The sequence below is a fragment of the Bufo bufo genome, chromosome 2 (genome assembly GCF_905171765.1).
Source record: "Bufo bufo chromosome 2, aBufBuf1.1, whole genome shotgun sequence".
NCBI classification, from domain to species: Eukaryota; Metazoa; Chordata; class Amphibia; order Anura; family Bufonidae; genus Bufo; species Bufo bufo.
Window position 1 is genome coordinate 530,347,463 of NC_053390.1, and position 20,819 is coordinate 530,368,281.

Below are 20,819 nucleotides of genomic sequence, written 5' to 3' on the forward strand. Positions count from 1 at the left end.
CCTCTAATTCATATTCCACAATGTTATAATTCGTTACCCTTGCACCCTTTAGAATGTCTAGATCTACCCCTACAAGAGTTGTATGACCTTAGAAAAAAGGATCAGCTTTTTTCTCCCCACCAACAGTGACACTGATGTCTATGGCCTGAGTCAGCTATTGCATCTCAACCCATTTCATTGGATATTTTAACGTGTACCTAACCTTTTAAGCATTTTTTTAAGAACTATTCTAAATGGCATATAAGGTATTTTGTTACTTTTTTACATTTTACTTACAAAATAGGCTCCTGAAGTTCAGCTGTCTACAGCACTTTGGAATCTACGCACGTCAGTGGTATATGGGTGTACGGACTCCACTGGGGGGGACTGCAGTGAACGATGTACAGTCGGGAACATACATTGATGCCCCTGCCTGTGCCAGCTGCAGGCAGGAGCAGTGATTTGCTATGCAGACAGGGGCGTAGCTATAGGGGGTGCAGAGGTAGCAGCAGCTACAGGGCCTGAGGGGGCCCAAAGTCCCTTGTGGTGCATAAGAATGCACAGGTATTATAGAAAGTGCATGCAGGTCAAGTTACACCTCTGGCTGGGGGGAATGGGTTAGGTCAGAAATTTAGCATGGGGGGGGGGGGGTCCATTTCAGCATGAAGGCCATGTGATTCCCTGCCCCTGGACACAAAACACTGAGGTAAGGGGGCCCAAGATGAACTCTTGCACCAGGGCTTATGAGCCTTTAGCTACGCCCCTGTATGCAGAACTTTTAGAGGAGTGGGTCGGGGGCATGCAGGTGCCAATTTTGTAAGTAAAACATAAAAAAATATTAACTATATTATAAAATTGAATTATATTACATTAAGAATGGTTTTTAAGAACATTGTTCAAAAGCTTACGTAAAATGTAAGAATAAAAACCAGTATACATAGTGAATAGCTATAAGAGAACCCATTATTTACCTTTAGATGCATACACTGTTCAGCCAATATTCAAATGTCGTTGAATATCAGATCAATATCTGACATTAAAATTATAATAGTTCTAACAAAGACATTATACACTGGATATAGTTTTCATAAAGTCGGTGGTTGTACAAAATTATAAGCTGCCTACATGGAAATATTTCAAATTTGCATAGTTAAATGTAGTAGAATATACTATAGACTACTACATTATATATATTTTCTAGCTAGTTATTATATCCATGTGTCAGATAATAGATACACATTCAGATTTGACATTTTTCCATCCACTTTTATTTTCAGCTACAGACAATACCAGCATTACTTTGGCCAATGCAGGAAATACAACAGGTGTGTAGTTATCGCATACAGGTTGGAATCCGCACACAAAAAGCTTTAAAACTTACCCCGTTGTTCTTATAATTTCCTTTTACAGTAGTCGGCACCACAACAAGCACTAGCACCACTGTTAAGGTCACTAAAGGAAATGGCACAGGTTTGTATGAAACAATTTTAGTGGGGTTTACCAAGTTATGTTAATGCATTTTGATTTTGAGGCCTCAAGGACAATTGCAGGATTTCTTAAAGTAACACTCCCACAATTTGTTTTTATTCTCTGACCTGTTGGAAAGGTACATGAAGTAAACTGTAGTGAAGGTAATTTTCTCACCAGTGACTGTATTTGTGAGTTATAACCTCCCTTCTGATCCTCAGCTGTGTCATGTGACCAGCACTCTGATTTCCAATTGACACAGGACAGGTTACAGGCTGTGTCATGTGACCAGAACTCTAATTTCCAATTGACACAGGACAGGTTACAGGCTGTGTCATGTGACCAGCACTCTAATTTCCAATTGACACAGGACAGGTTACAGTCAGTTATTTCTCTGTTCATTCCTAGGAGACTGACATTGAGGTTCCTATAAGAATACATAGAAAAACTCTCTTCCTGTCCATACATGAGATGCTGTGTAATTTGGAAAGTCAGAGTGATGGTCACATGACACAGCAGAGAATCAGAAGGGAGGTTATAACTCACAAATATAGTCACTAGTAAGAAAATTACCTTCACTACAGATAAATCATGTGCCTTTCCAACAGGTCAGAGAATAAAAAATCTTTTTGTGAGAGTGTTTCTTTAAGGGATGGAGAATTTTATAATTGAATCTACACAAATAAAAAAAATATTTTTTATAATTTTACCATTACATCGATCATTTATTACTACCTATTCCAAAGAGATGTACAAAATTTCCAAGGGGAGTTTTTTTAATTTATTAAATGGGATATAAGGCTACTTTCACACTTGCGTTCGGGGTTCCGCTTGTGAGTTCCGTTTGAAGGCTCTCACAAGCGGCCCCGAACGGATCCGTACAGCCCCAATGCATTCTGAGTGGATGCGGATCCGCTCAAAATGCCTCAGTTTGGCACCGTTTGGCCTCCGTTCCGCTCAGCAGGCGGACACCCGAATGCAGCTTGCGTGCAATTGCAAACGGATATGGTGCAATTGCAAAAGGATCCGTCCCCCATTGACTTTCAATGTAAAGTCAAGAGTCCCTATTAATATACCATCGGGAACGCCTCTATGTTAGAATAAACCATCGGATTTGAGTTAGATCGTGAAACTCAGATCCGACAGTATATTCTAACACAGAGGCGTTCCCAAGTTAGAATATACTGAGAACTGTGTAATAACTGCCCCCTGCTGCCCAGCACAGGGGGCTGTGATCCGCACAATTAACCCCTAAGGTGCCACAGTATTATATTCATTGATGGCCAGTGCGGCCCCCCTCCCTCCCCAGTATTATATTCATTGATGGCCAGTGCGGCCCCCCTCCCTCCCCAGTATTATATTCATTGGTGGCCAGTGCGGCCCCCCTCCCTCCCCAGTATTATATTAATTGGTGGCCAGTGCGGCCTCCCCTCTCCCCCCCCCCTAATTAAAATGACCGATCCCCCCATCATTGGTGGCAGCAGAGAGTTCCGATCGGAGTCCCAGTTTAATCGCTGGGGCTCCGATCGGTTACCATGGCAGCCAAGACGCTACTGCAGTCCTGGCTGCCATGGTTACTTAGCAATTTTAGAAGCATTATACTTACCTGCGATGTCTGTGACCGGCCGGGCGCTCCTCCTACTGGTAAGTGAAAGGTCTGTGCGGCGCATTGCTTATAGCACAGACCTTTCACTTACCAGTAGGAGGAGCGAGCTCGCGCATGCGCAGTGTCGGTATAGTGTTCCTTCCCTGTGCTGGCATCAGCCTCAGGGAAAGAACAGCGCATGCGCGAGCTCGCGCATCGCAAGATTACGGCTATCTATCGTTGATGAAAGGAGGAGACATAGGCGGTGCTGGGTTCCTTCACAGGCGGGTGTGGCTGGGCACGGCTGGGCACAAATAAGGTTAGTGCAGCCCCTTGGACACATTCAACACTCATTTGCATATCTATAAAATCCTTTTTTAAAGAAATTAAAACCACACAGCCCTATAGGACACATATATTGCGGACATGCTAGCGGCGATCTAGCCGTGCATGTCCATATCTCTATAGCCCCAAACCTGGTGACAGAATCCCTTTAATTTAGGAAGAAGGGGTAGAGGGAAAAGTGCCAGGGAGGCTAGTCCTGAGCTGGAACGCCCTAGTAAATATGCCTGTTTGGCTGATATTAGGGATGAAAGCCCAGGGCCAGCAACACTGCAGCAGGGCGTTTCTCCTAGCAACCAGGAGGATGACTGCTGCAGGAAGGATGGGAAAAGGAGTGCAGCAAAGGTTAGACAGATGCTGGTGGTAGGGGACTCTATTATTAGGAGGACAGACCATCTGTCGCCGAGACAGTGAATGCCGAACAGTGTGTTGTCTGCCGGGTGCTCGCGTTCGGCATATTGCGGATCGGATTGACAGATTGCTGGGTGGGGCTGGGGAAGACCCGGCAGTCATGTTACACATTGGCACCAATGACAAAGTCAGGGGGAGATGGAAGGTCCTTAAAAATGATTTTAGGGAACTAGGAGAGACGCTCAAGTCCAGGACCTCCAAGGTAGTATTTTCAGGAATACTACAGATGTAGCAGTGCTAGCGATCACAGTAGAATTGCGTAAGCGTAGAGCGATATACTGTTTCAGTAGCTAATGAAGCCCGTAAAAAGAGAAGTGAGAAAATTCAAGGTGCAAATTGGATTTGTAAACAGCAGATGGCGCACGGAACCGCAGTTTCATATGCTAGTATTTCTCAGTATTAGTATTTGAGGCAGATTATCTCCGGCGGTGATGGAGCGGCCTCATCCCTGGTACCGGCTACCCTCATCCCTACCCCGGGCTCCCCATTCTCACTAAAACCGGTACCTCTTGGTCGCCCCTGTCAGTGTCCCCCCCACTGAAGATGTCTGGCTGGCAGGATTATGTGGATATGTTAATGGTCGATGGCATCTGGCAGGACACATGTATTCATCTGTTAATAGAGGGACCGGGACTATATTTTATACTATACCTTATATAATGTTTATTTTTATGTAGTGTTTTTATATAAGTTTATGGCATTTTATATACTGTATGTGTGCAGGACTGGTACTGCCTTTTTAGCAAAGAAATGACGGCTTGGGACTCTTCACCTCGGCTCGGCACAAGCCATAAGTTCTCTGAAGGGTGCTGAGTCCACCACTTGGAAAGGGAGGGACTACAGTAACAGCAACCTGGCCCGGAGCACATTCAGCTTCTGCGCTGTTGGATGAGTGCAGGCATACTGTTGTCTCTTGGCAATCGCTTCGGTGATCGATTGCTGACGGAATGACTGACGAGGAGTAGGAGGGCGACGAGCAGGGGCATCAGGACCAGCAGATGATGGGAAGGGCAAACAGCTTCCTTCGGCTGAGGTGGTGGAGCCTTGACTGTCTGAAATTGGGTGTGTACCACTGATTGATGTAGCAGTTCCTGCGGCAGGCTGGACCACCACATTGGAGCCACGGTTCTCCCAGGCCAGTTTATGGTGACACTGCATATGTTGACGCAGGTCCGTGGTGCCAACATTGGCACCCTGGCCCTTCTTCACCTTCTGCCCACAGATTCGACAAATGGCCCCCGGCGGCTTGAAAAAAAATTGCCACACCGCACAGTAGGTGATTTTAACCCCAACACTCTGCACTGACTGACTGCTACCGCCACTGCCTCTGTGAACCCCTGCACCACTACTTTCCGGGCCGGTAGGCTCCTGCAAAGCGGGTGGTCTACCCCGGGCACGTTTCGCTCCCGACCTCCCACTTCTGCACCCTGCTGACTCCCAGCCACGCTACCGACTTGTTGGCTCCGCCGCTGCGTCAGGCGCAAGCTGCAAACCTCTTCTTCCGATGATGATGAAGCCCCTTCATCACCCAGCTCCTAATTGCGATCGGTTACATCATCATCGAGTACTGTCTGCACGTCACTGATGTCGACCTCAACGGTCTCTGAGCCAGGAGGCTGACCGCTCGCAACACCAGCTCCCACGCCACTCTCCTCATCACTACTTGCCCAGCTAGCGGAGGAAGCGGCGGATGTCTCCTCCAGATCTTGGCTGGACAGTAGCTGCTGACTGTCCTCTAGTAGCTGTTCCTCGCTGAAAAGTGGAGCAGAGCCTACAGCATATACTACTTCTCGCGGTGAGGGAACAGAAAAGGACAGAGTCAGGTTGAGGACAGGTGAGGGCACAGGGCCTGCTCCCGGGCCATGGCAACTAAGGGTTGTGTCTGACGAACCCACCAACTCTTGGCTGGGGGTGTCTGATGTCACTTGCAACGAAGTCGCGGCCGTGAACGGCAAATAATTTTTTTTTTTTTGCCACTAATACACTCCAAAAAGGACTATAATTTTCTGACTTCAACACACAACGGCTAATAAGCCCTTTTTCTTTTTCCCCACTAATACACGCAAAAATAAAGATTTTGGAACATATATATAACTGCAGCCGTGAACGGCAAATATTTTTTTTTGCCACTAATACACGCCAAAAAGGCTGTCATTTTCTCACTTCAACACACAATGGCTAATAAGCCTCTTTTTCCCCCACCCACTAATACATGACAAAAAAGGCTTTAGAACATATATATAACTGCACCGCACAAGGGCTAATAAGACCCCAATAACAAGAACGGTTTGCTGGAATTACGGAGGTATTGCAAACCTGAAATGAGCTGCAGTATAAATGGCAATTTGGATCAGCAGTCAGTGCAGCAAGGTGTAATAGGATTGGTCCTATTACCCAGGCTGTTACACTCCCCTATTGAACCCTGTTCTGCTTCAATACTGTGGAATAATTCCTCCCTATCCTTGCCCTACACTTCTAATGCTCTTTCTCTGAACTTCTATTGAGCAAAATATAAGTTTTCAAGTCTTCCTGAGCACTGTCTGTAGGGCCTGCTAACGTCTCTCCCTGCACTAATTACACTGGAAAATGGCTGAATCCAAGATGGCTGAGGCTATTTATAGGGCTGTGACATCACATGGCTGTCTGGCTGCTGATTGGCTGCATGCATGGCATTGTGGGTGATCCCTCATTCCCAGAGTTCCTTGCTCCATGTCCTAACATGTGCAGCAGCCATTTTAGGAAAAAAATGCTATTTGTTACCACGAAGCGTGAGAAAATCGATTAATTCCTGAAATTCGGATCGAATACCACTTCGTCAGCTTCGATTCGCTCATCTCTAATTGTAATCACTTGCATATATCATCATTACATTCACACTTATGAAGTTTTATTCAATTCAAACAATTCCTCCCTGATGAGTTATTTTTTTGTCACTGACTGTATAGTACCATAAAACACTACATTTTAATGCATGTGCAGCGGCCTATTGCCAGCGGCTGGGGGATCCCTTGCCCCTTAAGAGGTTTTAACAATATATGTCCCTCTGTTAGAGCAAGTAGTCGTGACGCCAGTTGCGGTTAAGCAACGAGGACATGGAGTTCCCTTTGTAGATGGTATTGGTGGAACCCAGGGTAGGAAAGCCAGAGTGGTGTAGAGTGGCCTACAATGTCTCTGTAGATGTTATAGGCATGTGTCATGGTGCACCCACATGGATATCCTTGGATCCCAGACGAGGTGTAGTCCGAAGCAAGTGCAAAATGGGGTTGTTAAACTTCGGTGATGAATGAGTAGAATAAACGGAGTCCAGACTTTGTATTAACGTTGAACACAGCTTTACTTGGCATAAACTGTAATCCAAACAATTTCCAAACTTTATCTTGGTCATCAGCAGGTATTCGCTTAACTCTGGCAGGCAAACACTTCTGCAACAATCTCAGCTCTGCTATGTGGTAGCTCTCTCAGCTCTGCTATGCTGGCTGGGTAAATGGGGACTTTTCCTCTTCTGTTGGAACTTAGCTGTCTGTAGTCTGTCTCTTACTATATCTTTAATCCTAGGAACTTCTTCCTGGCATCAAGCTCACGTAGCTTGGGGTTAAGGCAATGCAAGCCCAGGATGGGACAAGCAACCATAAAGCACTTTTGCAGGCAGGGCCTGCAGGCCCAGCAGAGCAGGCAGCGCTCTGCTGGCCAACACACAACCTCTCCCTGAGGAGGGTACACTAGACTGACCTTGACTAACTAACTCCTCCCTCTCTAGAGAGGGCTGAAATGGAACTAGAAAGTTCCGCTTCAGAGAAACTAGCTCTGCACAGATTTGCTGCCACCTGCTGGTGAACCAGGCACATTACATGTAAAACAGTCGTTTATGAGGAAATGCATACACACATTGCAGGAAATGGCAATAACTATGAGGTGACACAGGATCACACCAATAGAGATAGTGAGGGTGCAAAAGAGGTGGTAATGGCACCCTGGGTCATTACACACGTATTTCCCCGATTTACATAAATACATACATAAGAGTATTCATTCAACTTAAGGCCTCTGCTTGCTGTCAGTAAATTTAATTAATTATTGTTTGCCTTTACAGACAGAACCCTGATGATGTCTACCACTGATTCCAAAGCTCTCTTTTGCTGGTCTTTCGGAAATCATTATCGATATAAAATTCTGATTGTACCTAGAACATAAAAAGATTTTCTTATTTTACTATTTCAACAGCTTGTGGAGTCGGAGGTCCGTCAGCATTAGACAGAATAGTCGGAGGAACAGCAGCCACGTTGGGTTCATGGCCTTGGCAGGCCAGTCTACACTTTCAAGGGAGTCATAAATGTGGAGCGTCACTCATTAGCAGTTCCTGGCTTGTGACTGCTGCTCACTGCTTTAGTTCGTAAGTTAAACATTATTCGCATGACAGTATGTACTATCTGCTCAGTGGGATGTCTAGTATAGTAAGCTACTGTACATTTGCCACTTGTGGCCTGGATAGTCACTCCAAGGAGTTTAAAGAGGTTGTCCTGCCATATATATTGATGACCTATCCTCAGGATAGGTCATCAATATCAGATCCGCTGGGGTCCGACACCCAGCACCCCTGCCAATCAGATGTTTGATGAGGAGTCGGCGTTCCATGCATTACACTGCACTTCGTGTCAGAAGTTTCAGTGGGGCATTGTAATGACAAGTACTCACTCCATTCACTTGATTTAATTATAATTATACTACACCACCGCTCCAGAGGAGACGACACGTAGTGTAAAGAACAGGAACCAGCGCTCGCATGGAGTGCCGCCTGATCGACTATCTTGAGGACAGGCCATCAATATAAATTGGCGCACAACCTTTTAAGGCCCTTTTCAGATGAGCAAGTTTCACGCATAGGACTCGCAGTGTGAGTATGCCGCAGTTCCAGTCCTGACCTCCCAGCACTGCCGAGGTCGCATAGCATTATATTGACTTATGATGCTATGTAACCCTTACAGTTCTGGAATGTACAGGATAACACTGACAGCATTATGCCAGTGTTATTCAGTACATTCCAGACCTCTAAGGGTTACATATCATCATAAATCAGTATAATGCTACGCGACCTCGTCAGGGCTGGAGCTGCCACATACTCACGCTGCAAGTCCGATGCGTGGAGCTCGCTTGTCGGAAAGGGGCCTAAGGGTGAATTCACTTGCAGCAGATATGTTGCAGAAATGTCTGTGACTGAGTTCCATACATCTGAGAACGTCTTCACATTTGGCAGGTTTCTCAAACTCCCGGAGACTGAAAATCTGTTCCATTCACCTGAATGTGGCTTGCAGAAATCAACCTTCTCTCACAAAAATAACCCCATTCAAATGGATAAAAATAACAGGAGCAGCTAATTTACAGAATGAGGCCTCATGGACACGACCGTACAAGTTTTGTGGTCCGCAAACCGCGGATACCTGCTGTGTGCATGCCACAGTTTCCTAATAGAAATGTCTATTCTTGCAAAATGGACAAGGATAGGACATGTCTATAATATGCAGAACAACCGTACAGATTTTTTGTGGCCCTTATAGAAATTAATGGATCCATGCAAAATCCGAAAAAATGCGGATCGGAAGCGGACCCAAAATACGGTGGTCTGCATGAGGCCTGAATAATATAGAATCGATCTTCGCTTGCCATCACCCATGCTACTAGGAGTATGTACCATCTTTACTAGATGAAGGAAGCTTAAGGTACAACCACACTGCGCGGTTGTGTCGCTGTCGTGATGCAGCCGAACGGGCCGCAGAGGGCTCTACTTAAATTAATGAAGACCACACTGTTTAGTCAGTCTGCATTGTTAATAGCCATGTGAAATTGAAGGTGCCGTGCGGCAATTGACAAGGCAAAACGACTAAACAGTGAAGTCTTCATTATTTTGAGTCCTCCGTGACCCATGCGGCCATGCTGTGGTCCAACACAGTGGCTGGATCGCAACCGCAACATGACCATGCCGTGTGGTGGTTCCCTTCCTGCTTACTGACCCCTAGTCCCCTGGGTATTGACATCAAATGACCATGGCAGATAATCATGGCATGTCACTGTGAGGTAATGCCATAGGGCATTGCCATGATTGGTTCCATAGTCATGTGACATCTCAGTGAAGATGTTACTACCTGGAATACTGGCAAAACCTTTATAGTCGTTTCAAAGATGTCTCAAGCACAGTCATTTTTTGGGACGAAATTCAGCGGGTTCCCAGAAACCCGTTTATGGTAGTCAGATAGTTATGTATTAAAACCAGTGCAGACATGAAGGACAAATACTGCCAGCAGCAAACAGTAAGAGATCAGCAGCCCATTGGTCGAGTGGTCTCTGTACAATGCTGTGGAAAATGTCAGCACTATAAATCCAACGGGAAATAAAATTCAGCTTTTTTTTTTTTAAAGGGTGGCCTGAAAATGAGTAATACCTCCAGTTCATATCTTCTCTAGTTTTCATACCCTGTGATTTATCATTATCACTGGCCTCAGCGGTAGGCTGCTTTCTCACAGTCAGTCTTTAGCCTAGTCTCACACTTGCATATATCAGATCCACCGCCAGACCCTATTGACTAAAAAGTCTGGTTTCAGCCACACAAAAATGATGCATGCAGTGTTTGTCCTACTGAAACCCTGCACTCATGACAAAAACATGCCGGATCCCCGCTGGAGCCCATTATAGTCAATAGGGTCTGGCGGTGAACAGCAGTATCTGGCTAGACCAGATCTAGTGAACTTCATGGACAGCACAAGTACCCATTCATTTTAATGTGTATATTGACTACACTAAAGCCTATGAATCACTGTTTATCCATTTTTGGTGAAAGTATGTAAAAAGGTCAAATGCGATAAAATATAACATTATTCTTTTCCTAGGAGCAGAGATGTGAATTCTTGGACGGTCGTCTTAGGAACCATTTCTTTAAGTACTGGATCTGGGTTAAAGCTCCAAAATATCATTATCCATGAGAATTACACCAGTGGGGAATACCAAAATGACATTACGCTTCTCCAGCTATCAAGTCCAGTAAAGTTCACTCCATACATACAACCAGTATGTCTACCGGATGCACTGGACATCTTTCCGGACAACTCTTCATGTTATGTAACTGGATGGGGAACCCTCACAGATGGAGGTTAGGAAAAAAAAACATTTACTCAAAGTAAAGCCCCATGCACATGATCGTACTTTTGGTCGGCATCCAATCCGCATTTTTCTGCAGAGGAGTTGCGGACCCATTCATTTACATGGGGCCACAAAAAACTGTGGTCAACACACCATGTGCTGTCCGCATTCGTAGGGCTGTTCTGCAAAAAAGATAGAGCATGTCCTATTCTTGTCCGACAAGAATAGGCAATTGTAACATAGGGTGGGACGTGCGGGATGGGAAAATGCACACAGCCGATATCTGTGTTTTGCGGATCACTGGATTACGGTGGTGTGCAAGGGGCCTAGGGCTGCTTTCACACAGAGTTTGGTCAGTGATTTCCGTCAGTTATTGTGAGCCAAAACCACGCGTGAAGGTGACACAGAGATAAGGTGTAATGGACCTGGTTTTGGCTCACTATCACTGATCAAACACTGATCAAACACTGACTGTGTGAAAGCAGTTTAAAAGTCTTAAGTCGTATGAATGTAAAAGAAAATGAAATAGATGATGAAAAAAAAATCATTACATTTTTCAGGGAGTTTAGCATCTGTTCTACAACAAGCTGAATTGAAAATCATTAATTCAAAGTTATGCAGCAATTACCAGATGTATGGATATCTTATAAAGCCATCAATGATATGTGCCGGCTATATAGAAGGAAAAATTGATTCATGTCAGGTAAGTGGCAGCATGTGAATATGCTACTTTGCTTAAAGTAAAAAAGTTTGCAGCTAGCCCCCCCTTCCTTGTGCTCCCGGGATCTCTGCTGCACGGACTCCGCTTGTAAATGTGGAAAACTAAAGTAGAAAAAAGTCCAGTATCTCCATGAATTAGGGCTTTATTTAAAAAAATTCACACATAATAAGTGCTTGAAAAAAGATCCAAACAACTGCAGGATTTTCTTGAATAAAGCCCCCATTTATTGATTCTAAAATACTGGACTTTTTTTTATACTTTATTGTGCTTAGAAGAGTGAAATCAAATGGCCTTTAACCCCTTTCGGACTCAGCCCTATTTCACCTTCAGGACCAGGCCATTTTTTGCAAATCTGACCAGTGTCACTTTAAGTGGTGATAACTTTAAAACGCTTTGACTTATCCAGGCCATTCAATTTCTCTACTTCTATAATACATAGTAATACCTACAAAAATAGTTATTACTTTACATTCTCCATATGTCTACTTCATGTTCGGATCATTTTGGGAATGACATTTTATTTTTTGGGGAGGTTACAAGGCTTAGAAGTTTCGAAGCAAATTTTCAAAAACCCACTTTTCAACGATCAGTTCAGGTCTGAAGTCACTTTGTGAGGCTTACATAATAGAAACCACCTAAAAATGACCCCATTCTAGAAACTACACCCCTCAATGTATTCAAAACTGATTTTACAAATTTTGTTAACCATTTAGGTGTTCCACAAGAATTAATGGAAAATAGAGATACAATTTCAAAATTTCACTTTTTTGGCAGATTTTCCATTTTAATAATTTTTTTCCAGTTACAAAGCAAGGGTTAACAGCCAAACAAAACTCAATATTTATGGCTCTGATTCTGTAGTTTACAGAAACACCCCATATGTGGTCGTAAACCATTGTACGGGCACACGGCAGGGCGGCAGGGCGCAGTACGTTTTTTTGGAAGGCAGATTTTGCTGGACTGTTTTTTTTAAAACCATGTCCCATTTGAAGCCCCCCTGATGCACCCCTAGAGTAGAAACTCCAAAAAAGTGACCCCATTTTAGAAACTACGGGATAGGGTGGCAGTTTTGTTTATACTATTTTAGGGTACATATGATTTTTGGTTGCTCTATATTACACTTTTTGTGAGGTAAGGTAACAAGAAATAGCTGTTTTGGCACTGTTTTTATTTTTTGTCATTTACAACATTCATCTGACAGGTTAGATCATGTGGTATTTTTATAGACCAGGTTGTCACGGACGCAGAGATACCTAATATGTATACATTTTTTTTTTATTTATGTAAGTTTTACACAATGATTTCATTTTTGAAACAAAAAAAATCATGTTTTAGTGTTTCCATAGTCTGGGAGCCTTTTTTTTTCAGTTTTTGGGCGATTATCTTGGGTAGGGTATGATTTTTGCGGGATGAGATTACGGTTTGATTGGCACTATTTTGGGGTGCGTGTGACTTTTTGATCGCTTGCTATTACACTTTTTGTGATGTAAGGTGACACAAAATTGTTTATTTAGCACAATTTTTATTTTTTACAGTGTCCACCTGAGGGGTTAGGTCTTGTGATATTTTTATAGAGCCGGTCGATACGGACGCGGCGATACCTAATATGTATACATTTTTTTTATTTATGTAAGTTTTACACATTAAGGCTAGGTCTACATGACGACATTTGTCGCGCGACAATTTTTATAATGGCAGTCTATGGTGTCGCACTGCAACATGCAACATGCTGCGACTGCGACGCAACAGTCGCAGAAAATCCATTCGAGATGGATTTTTCTGCGACTGTTGCATCGCAGTCGCAGCATGTTGCATGTTGCAGTGCGACACCATAGACTGCCATTATAAAAATTGTTGCGCGACATTGGTGCAACAAAATGTTGCGCTACAATTGTTGCAGTGTAGTTGTGCCCTATCTGTCACGCGACAAATGTCGTCGTGTAGACCTAGCCTTACAGCTTTTTTAAAACAAAAAAAATGATGTTTTAGTGTCTCCATATTATGAGCCATAGTTTTTTTTATTTTTAGGGCGATTGTCTCAGGTAGGGGCTCTTTTTTTGCAGGATGAGGTGATGGTTAGATTGGTACTATTTAGGTGGGCATACGCCTTTTTGATCGCTAGCTGTTTTACTTTTTGTGATGTAAGGTGACAAAAAATGGTTTATTTAGCACAGTTTTTATTTTTTACGGTGTTCATCTGAGGGGTTAGGTTATGTGATATGTTTATAGAGCCGGTCGATATGGACGCGGCGATACCTGGAATGCATTGGCTGTATGAGTAATACTTACTCATACAGCTTCCAGCCTGTGAGATCCAGGGGGCTGGATCTCACAGGCTCGTCACCGGAAGGCAGCGCAATGCCTTCTTTAGGCATCGCGCTGCCTTCCATGCCATCGGGTACCCCCTACAGCCCCACGGGGACCCGCCCGCAAACCGCAGGTCTGAATTGACCTGCGGTTTGCGGTGATCGCCGATACGTGGGGGGTCACAGGACCCCCTTCCCCCGCACATTTAGCCAAGGTGCCTGTTCAACGATTTGAGCAGGCACCTTGTTCCGATCACCGCCTGCCGGGCGGCGGTGATCGGAAATACACATGACGTACCGGTACGTCATGTGTCCTTAAGTACCGGGACAACATGCCGTACAGGTACGTCATGTGTCCTGAAGAGGTTAAATACATAAGAACATTTCATATGGAAATAAAAGGATTTGTATTTCATACAAATAAAAGGATTGTAGTTTTTCATCTAGTAGAGCTAGTGGATTCTTAGGCCTCATGCACACGGCCGTTGTTTTGGTCCGCATCTGAGCCGCAGCTTTGGCGGCTCGGATGCGGACCCATTCACTTCAATGGGGCCGCAAAAAATGCGGACAGCACTCCGTGTGCTGTCCGCATCCGTTGCTCAGTTCCGTGGTCCGCCCCAAAAAATATAACAAGTCCTATTCTTGTCCGCGCATTGCGGACAAGAATAGGCAAATATATTAAAAGCTGTCTGTGCCGTTCCGCGGTGTGCGGACCGCAAAACACACAACGGTCGTGTGCATGAGGCCTTATAAGCAGATTTCATTACAGATTTAGGGCTGTATTATACCAACAGATTATCTGACAGATTTTCTGAGCAATCACAGATCTTTTGTTATACACACCGACTATTGGTCTAATTGGACAGATATTGGTCACATAATCTGTTGGTGTAATGGAGCCCTAAGCCACAGATTTCACCCATCTGGAACATCTAGTTTTCAGAAGGTTTTGTACACTGTAAGTGAATGTAGATGTTAAAGCACCATTAAAGGGAACCTGTCACCATAAAAATGCAGTGCAGTATGTTATAGAGCAGGAGGAGCTGAGCACATTGATATGTAGTTTTATGGGAAATGATGCAGTAAAACTTGTAATTTATTCATTTAAATTCCTGCTCATTCTGGGCTTTGAAGTCAGGGAGGTGGTCCTATCAGTGACTGACAGCCTTCCCTCTATGACTGTGTATACAGAGATAGCTGTCAGTCACTGACTAAAGACAAGGAGGAGGTCCTATCAGTGACTGACAGCCTTCCCTCTATGACTGTGTATACAGAGATAGCTGTCAGTCACTGACTAAAGTCAAGGAGACGGTCCTATCAGTGACTGACAGCCTTCCCTCTATGACTGTGTATACAGAGATAGCTGTCAGTCACTGACTGAAGACAAGGAGACGGTCCTATCAGTGACTGACAGCCTTCCCTCTATGACTGTGTATACAGAGATAGCTGTTAGTCACTGACTGAAGACAAGGAGGAGGTCCTATCAGTGACTGACAGCCTTCCCTCTATGACTGTGTATACAGAGATAGCTGTCAATCACTGACTGAAGACAAGGAGACGGTCCTATCAGTGACTGACAGCCTTCTCTCTATGACTGTGTATACAGAGATAGCTGTCAGTCACTGACTGAAGACAAGGAGATGGTCCTATCAGTGACTGACAGCCTTCCCTCTATGACTGTGTATACAGAGATAGCTGTCAGTCACTGACTGAAGACAAGGAGACGGTCCTATCAGTGACTGACAGCCTTCCCTCTATGACTGTGTATACAGAGATAGCTGTCAGTCACTGACTGAAGACAAGGAGGAGGTCCTATCAGTGCCTGACAGCCTTCCCTTTATGACTGTGTATACAGAGATAGCTGTCAGTCACTGACTGAAGACAAGGAGACAGTCCTATCAGTGACTGACAGCCTTTCCTCTATGACTGTGTATACAGAGATAGCTGTCAGTCACTGACTGAAGACAAGGAGGAGGTCCTATCAGTGACTGACAGCCTTCCCTCTATGACTGTGTATACAGAGATAGCTGTCAATCACTGACTGAAGACAAGGAGGAGGTCCTATCAGTGACTGACAGCCTTCCCTCTATGACTGTGTATACAGAGATAGCTGTCAGTCACTGACTGAAGACAAGGAGACGGTCCTATCAGTGATTGACAGCCTTCCCTCTATGACTGTGTATACAGAGATAGCTGTCAGTCACTGACTGAAGACAAGGAGACGGTCCTATCAGTGACTGACAGCCTTCCCTCTATGACTGTGTATACAGAGATAACTGTCAGTCACTGACAGAAGACAAGGAGACGGTCCTATCAGTGACTGACAGCCTTCCCTCTATGACTGTGTATACAGAGATAGCTGTCAGTCACTGACTGAAGACAAGGAGGAGGTCCTATCAGTGATTGACAGCCTTCCCTCTATGACTGTGTATACAGAGATAGCTGTCAATCACTGGTCTTAAACTGGACAGTGAACATTTAACTCCAGTCATTAAGTTCCAATATCATCATGAAGTTTTCTGCACGTTTCCATTTTTAGTACCTTTTTTTCCCATCTGCTTTTTTTTTCTGTGAAAATGCCAGCTCCAGATATTAGCTTAAGGTCAATGAGAAATCTGAAACACAGGACACACCTTCTTTATAGGGGAAAAACACCATGGACAAAACACTAGTGTAACACAAGAAGAAAAAAAATGCCAAAAAAAAAAAGTGCTTATTCTGGTGTTTTTTTTACATGAGCAAAAGTCATGTTTTTAAGGACCCATAGAGAGAACACCTTACAACATAATGCAATGATAATATTGATATCCCTTGCACAAAAATAAGGCTCCAGCAGGAGCGAGTTCTACGCATTCGACTCACAGAATGTGTCAGCGAGAGCACCCGTCCTGACCTCCAAGCACAGATGGGGTCGCATAGAATTATACTGATTTATGATGCTATGTAAACCATGATGCTGTCAGTATTATACAATGCATTCCAAAACTATAAGGGTTATATAGCATCATAAATCAATATAATGCTATGCAAACCAGTCAGTGCTGGTAGGTCAGGACGGGTGCTCACTTGGAAAAAATGACCTGTTGGTGGTACTTGAAGGATGGAGCTGAGAAACACTGTAAGGCTATGTTCTCATTGTGCAACAAGCCCAGGAAGGGAGTAGGAGAGAGGACAAGAGTGGTGGTAGTGGCACTGATGGTGGCAGCAGGGTACAAGGCAGGAGAGCAGGCCTAAGCCCAGCTGATGGTGAAAACAAAGACCAGGCCCATTTAGTTAGAATAAATGTCTCTCTCTTTACTGAACAGATGATGGGAGTTACAGTAGAAATGCAAATAGCAGGTATAATTCTTAAATATTTAACACAGCAGGATCCTCCCAAAGGTTGTATATAGGAGATAGCAATGATGGTGGTAGTCCTCCCTGAGTCTCTCCTCTAGGTACACTTCACAGTCTACTCTAATAACCATAGGCGTGCAGTTCTGTTCTCAATAACACTTTCTGTAATGGCCTATCTGCAGGGTGCAATCCTTAGATCCAGATAGACTGTCCATCTCAGAAGTGTGGTGGGTGCTGGAGGCAATTCACCCTTTCCACAAGCAGTAAAGTCTATTGCCATAACTGTGTACCTTACGGTCTCAGTCCAGCACGGCCTTTAAAGGGGTTGTCTCACTTCAGTAAATGGCATTTACCATGTAGAGAAAGTTAATACAGTACAAGGCACTTTGTAATGTATTGCGATTGTCCATATTGCTTCCTTTGCTGGCTGCATTCATTTTTCCATCACATTATACACTGCTCGTTTCCATGGTTATAACCATCCTACAATCCATCAGTGGTGGTCGTGCTTGCACACTATAGGAAAAAGCGTCAGCCTCTCTGGTGGCCTGTTCCTGCGCCAGATTTATCATCCAGCCTGAGCCCCTGTGATAAATCTGGTGCAGGTTTAGACACAGAAAAAATGCACCAAACGGATATGCCACTGACTATACTGGCTAGTCATAAATGCAGATATTAAAAGCTGAGACTTTCGCCAATATATTCCTGTCAGGAAAATATCGGAGCCCATCATTGCACCACGTCACGGTCACTCAGCATGGCAAAGGGTCCTACCACTACGCTACCTATGGTGTGAACACGGTCTGAAGGTGATGTAGTCCAGCTCGCAGCCAGGCTTCCACACAAACGCCTAGCAGGACAACTAGTGCAACGTGAACAAAGCCAAGACTGCAAGCCACACCCATATCAGACCCTGTGATGGAGGTCACCAGGTGCAAAAGAGTGTTTTAATGCCAGGTAACAGCACATACACTACATATAAAACAAGACAAAAACACAGAAATATAGTGGCAATACTGGAGGAGCGGCTCAACCCCTAACACTGTAGCGTGTTTTACATTGGGGGAGAAGCCCCACCGCATGTGGACCGCAGCAAACGACTATCCCCAGCAAAAAATGCATACGGTGGAGGATGTCGGCGCGGTCCACATGCACCACAAGGGCATCCTACACAAAACGGAGCATTGTGCGGATGTAAATACAATCATATAAATCACAGAAAAAATGCACCAAACGGATATGCCACTGACTATACTGGCTAGTCATAAATGCAGATATTAAAAGCTGAGACTTTCGCCAATATATTCCTGTCAGGAAAATATCGGAGCCCATCATTGCACCATGTCACGGTCACTCAGCATGGCAAAGGGTCCTACCACTACGCTACCTATGGTGTGAACACGGTCTGAAGGTGATGTAGTCCAGCTCGCAGCCAGGCTTCCACACAAATGCCTAGCAGGACAACTAGTGCAATGTGAACAAAGCCAAGACTGCAAGCCACACCCATATCAGACCCTGTGATGGAGGTCACCAGGTGCAAAAGAGTGTTTGAATGCCAGGTAACAGCACATACACTACATATAAAACAAGACAAAAACACAGAAATATAGTGGCAATACTGGAGGAGCGGCTCAACCCCTAACACTGTAGCGTGTTTTACATTGGGGGAGCATTTGTGCATTGGGTGCATTTTTTCTGTGATTTATATGATTGTATTTACATCCGCACAATGCTCCGTTTTGTGTAGGATGCCCTTGTGGTGCATGTGGACCGCGCCGACATCCTCCACCGTATGCATTTTTTGCTGGGGATAGTCGTTTGCTGCGGTCCACATGCGGTGGGGCTGCTCCCCCAATGTAAAACACGCTACAGTGTTAGGGGTTGAGCTGCTCCTCCAGTATTGCCACTATATTTCTGTGTTTTTGGCAGGTTTAGACAGCCTAAATGTATGCAGTCAGAATGGAGAGCTCTTCTATGAGAACTGCTCCTGTTCTTTCAGAATTGAGCTGTCCTTATATTACATGGACAGTGATTTATCTGTTTGCAGCTTCCCTGGCTAAATCAGCTGTTTGAGGAGACAAACTCTTCATTTGATTGAGAAGAAATGCCTAAAAAACAGGTTACCGTATTTTTCGCCCTATAAGACGCACCAGACCTCAGATCAGACCAGCAATCAGACCCCCAATGCTAATTAGACCTCAGCTCACAGCCCCAATCAGACCACCAATGTTAATTAGACCCCAATAAGACCCCAGCTCAGACCCCAATATGAATGACCTCCAAACAGACCTCAAATAAGAGCCCCATGCCTCTCATCAGCCCCCCATGCCTTTTATAAACCCCCATATGCCGCTCATCAGCCCCCCCATATGCCTCTCATCAGCCCCCATGCCACAGAGCACATAAAATAAAAAAACACTCACTTCTCCTACTCCGGATGCCTCCGCTTCTCAACGGCTGTGCTGTGAACTGATGCGCACAGTGTGAGGTCACAGCGCCCTCATGCTGTGTGCAGCTACAGGACAGCCGAGGATCAGGAAGCGGTGAGTACAGAGCCTTCACTGCTTCCCGATCCTCCGTTACTAATGAGCACTTCCATAATGGAAGCGCTCATTAGTATTCACCCTATAAGACGCAGGGGCATTTCCCCCCCCCCCACTTTTGGGGGGATAAAATGTGTCTTATGGGGTAAGAAATATGGTACTTAGAAAACTACTCCAATTCCCTGGTCCACTAATGTTCTGTTTTATTCTAGGGGGACTCTGGAGGACCTTTGGTTGCCCTACAGTCTAATAACAGGTGGTCACTCATAGGAATCGTCAGTTTTGGCTATGGATGTGCTCTACCCATGAAGCCCGGTGTGTACACAGAGGTCACGTATTTTCGCAGCTGGATTACACAGAAGTCTGGTGTATAAATCTTCAAATAGTAAGATGAAATTGACAATGTCTTATACTGTGAACCACCCTCCTGTTTAAGCAGCTAATGTTTGCAAGATTGAAAAGGGTTGTGCCATAAATACATTTTTATTCTAATGTGTACCGTATTTTCATTCTATAGCTGCCTTTCCTCCTCGAATTATTCCTCCTTCCTAGCAGCAATAATAGAGGAATGGTATAACATCAAGTCATAAGAATAAATGCTCCAGAATTGTAATTTCATGTGGAATTCAATTATTTCCTAAAATAGAAAGGAGAAGTTACAGGTTTGCCTTTAAGAACAATTTTCGATTACATTTCCCATGTCCTGAGCTCTTTTTCATCATGAGAACCAAACCTGAGATGCATCAGCTCCATATAAAAAAAACTTTGAAGCAAAGTGTGATCTCTTTTCAATGTGCGAATGTACAGTCGTGGCTAAAAGTTTTGAGAATGACACAAATATTAGTTTTCACAAAGTATGCTGCTAAACTGCTTTTAGATCTTTGTTTCAGTTGTTTCTGTGATATAGTGAAATATAATTACACGCACTTCATACGTTTCAAAGGCTTTTATCGACAATTACATGACATTTACATGACATGCAAAGAGTCAGTATTTGCAGT

General features: G+C 44.3%; 1 protein-coding gene across 1 annotated transcript in view; it reads left to right on the forward strand.

Moving 5' to 3' along the window:
• LOC120990959 (transmembrane protease serine 11D-like) overlaps positions 1-20,192 on the forward strand; it is a 65,906-nt gene extending 45,714 nt beyond the window's left edge. The window contains exons 6-11 of the mRNA XM_040419850.1: positions 1,257-1,304; positions 1,390-1,449; positions 8,006-8,174; positions 10,663-10,922; positions 11,473-11,615; positions 20,031-20,192. Of these exons, the coding sequence (XP_040275784.1) occupies positions 1,257-1,304; positions 1,390-1,449; positions 8,006-8,174; positions 10,663-10,922; positions 11,473-11,615; positions 20,031-20,192 (842 nt within the window). The remainder of the gene's footprint in view (positions 1-1,256; positions 1,305-1,389; positions 1,450-8,005; positions 8,175-10,662; positions 10,923-11,472; positions 11,616-20,030) is intronic.
• Positions 20,193-20,819: the final 627 nt, after the last annotated feature.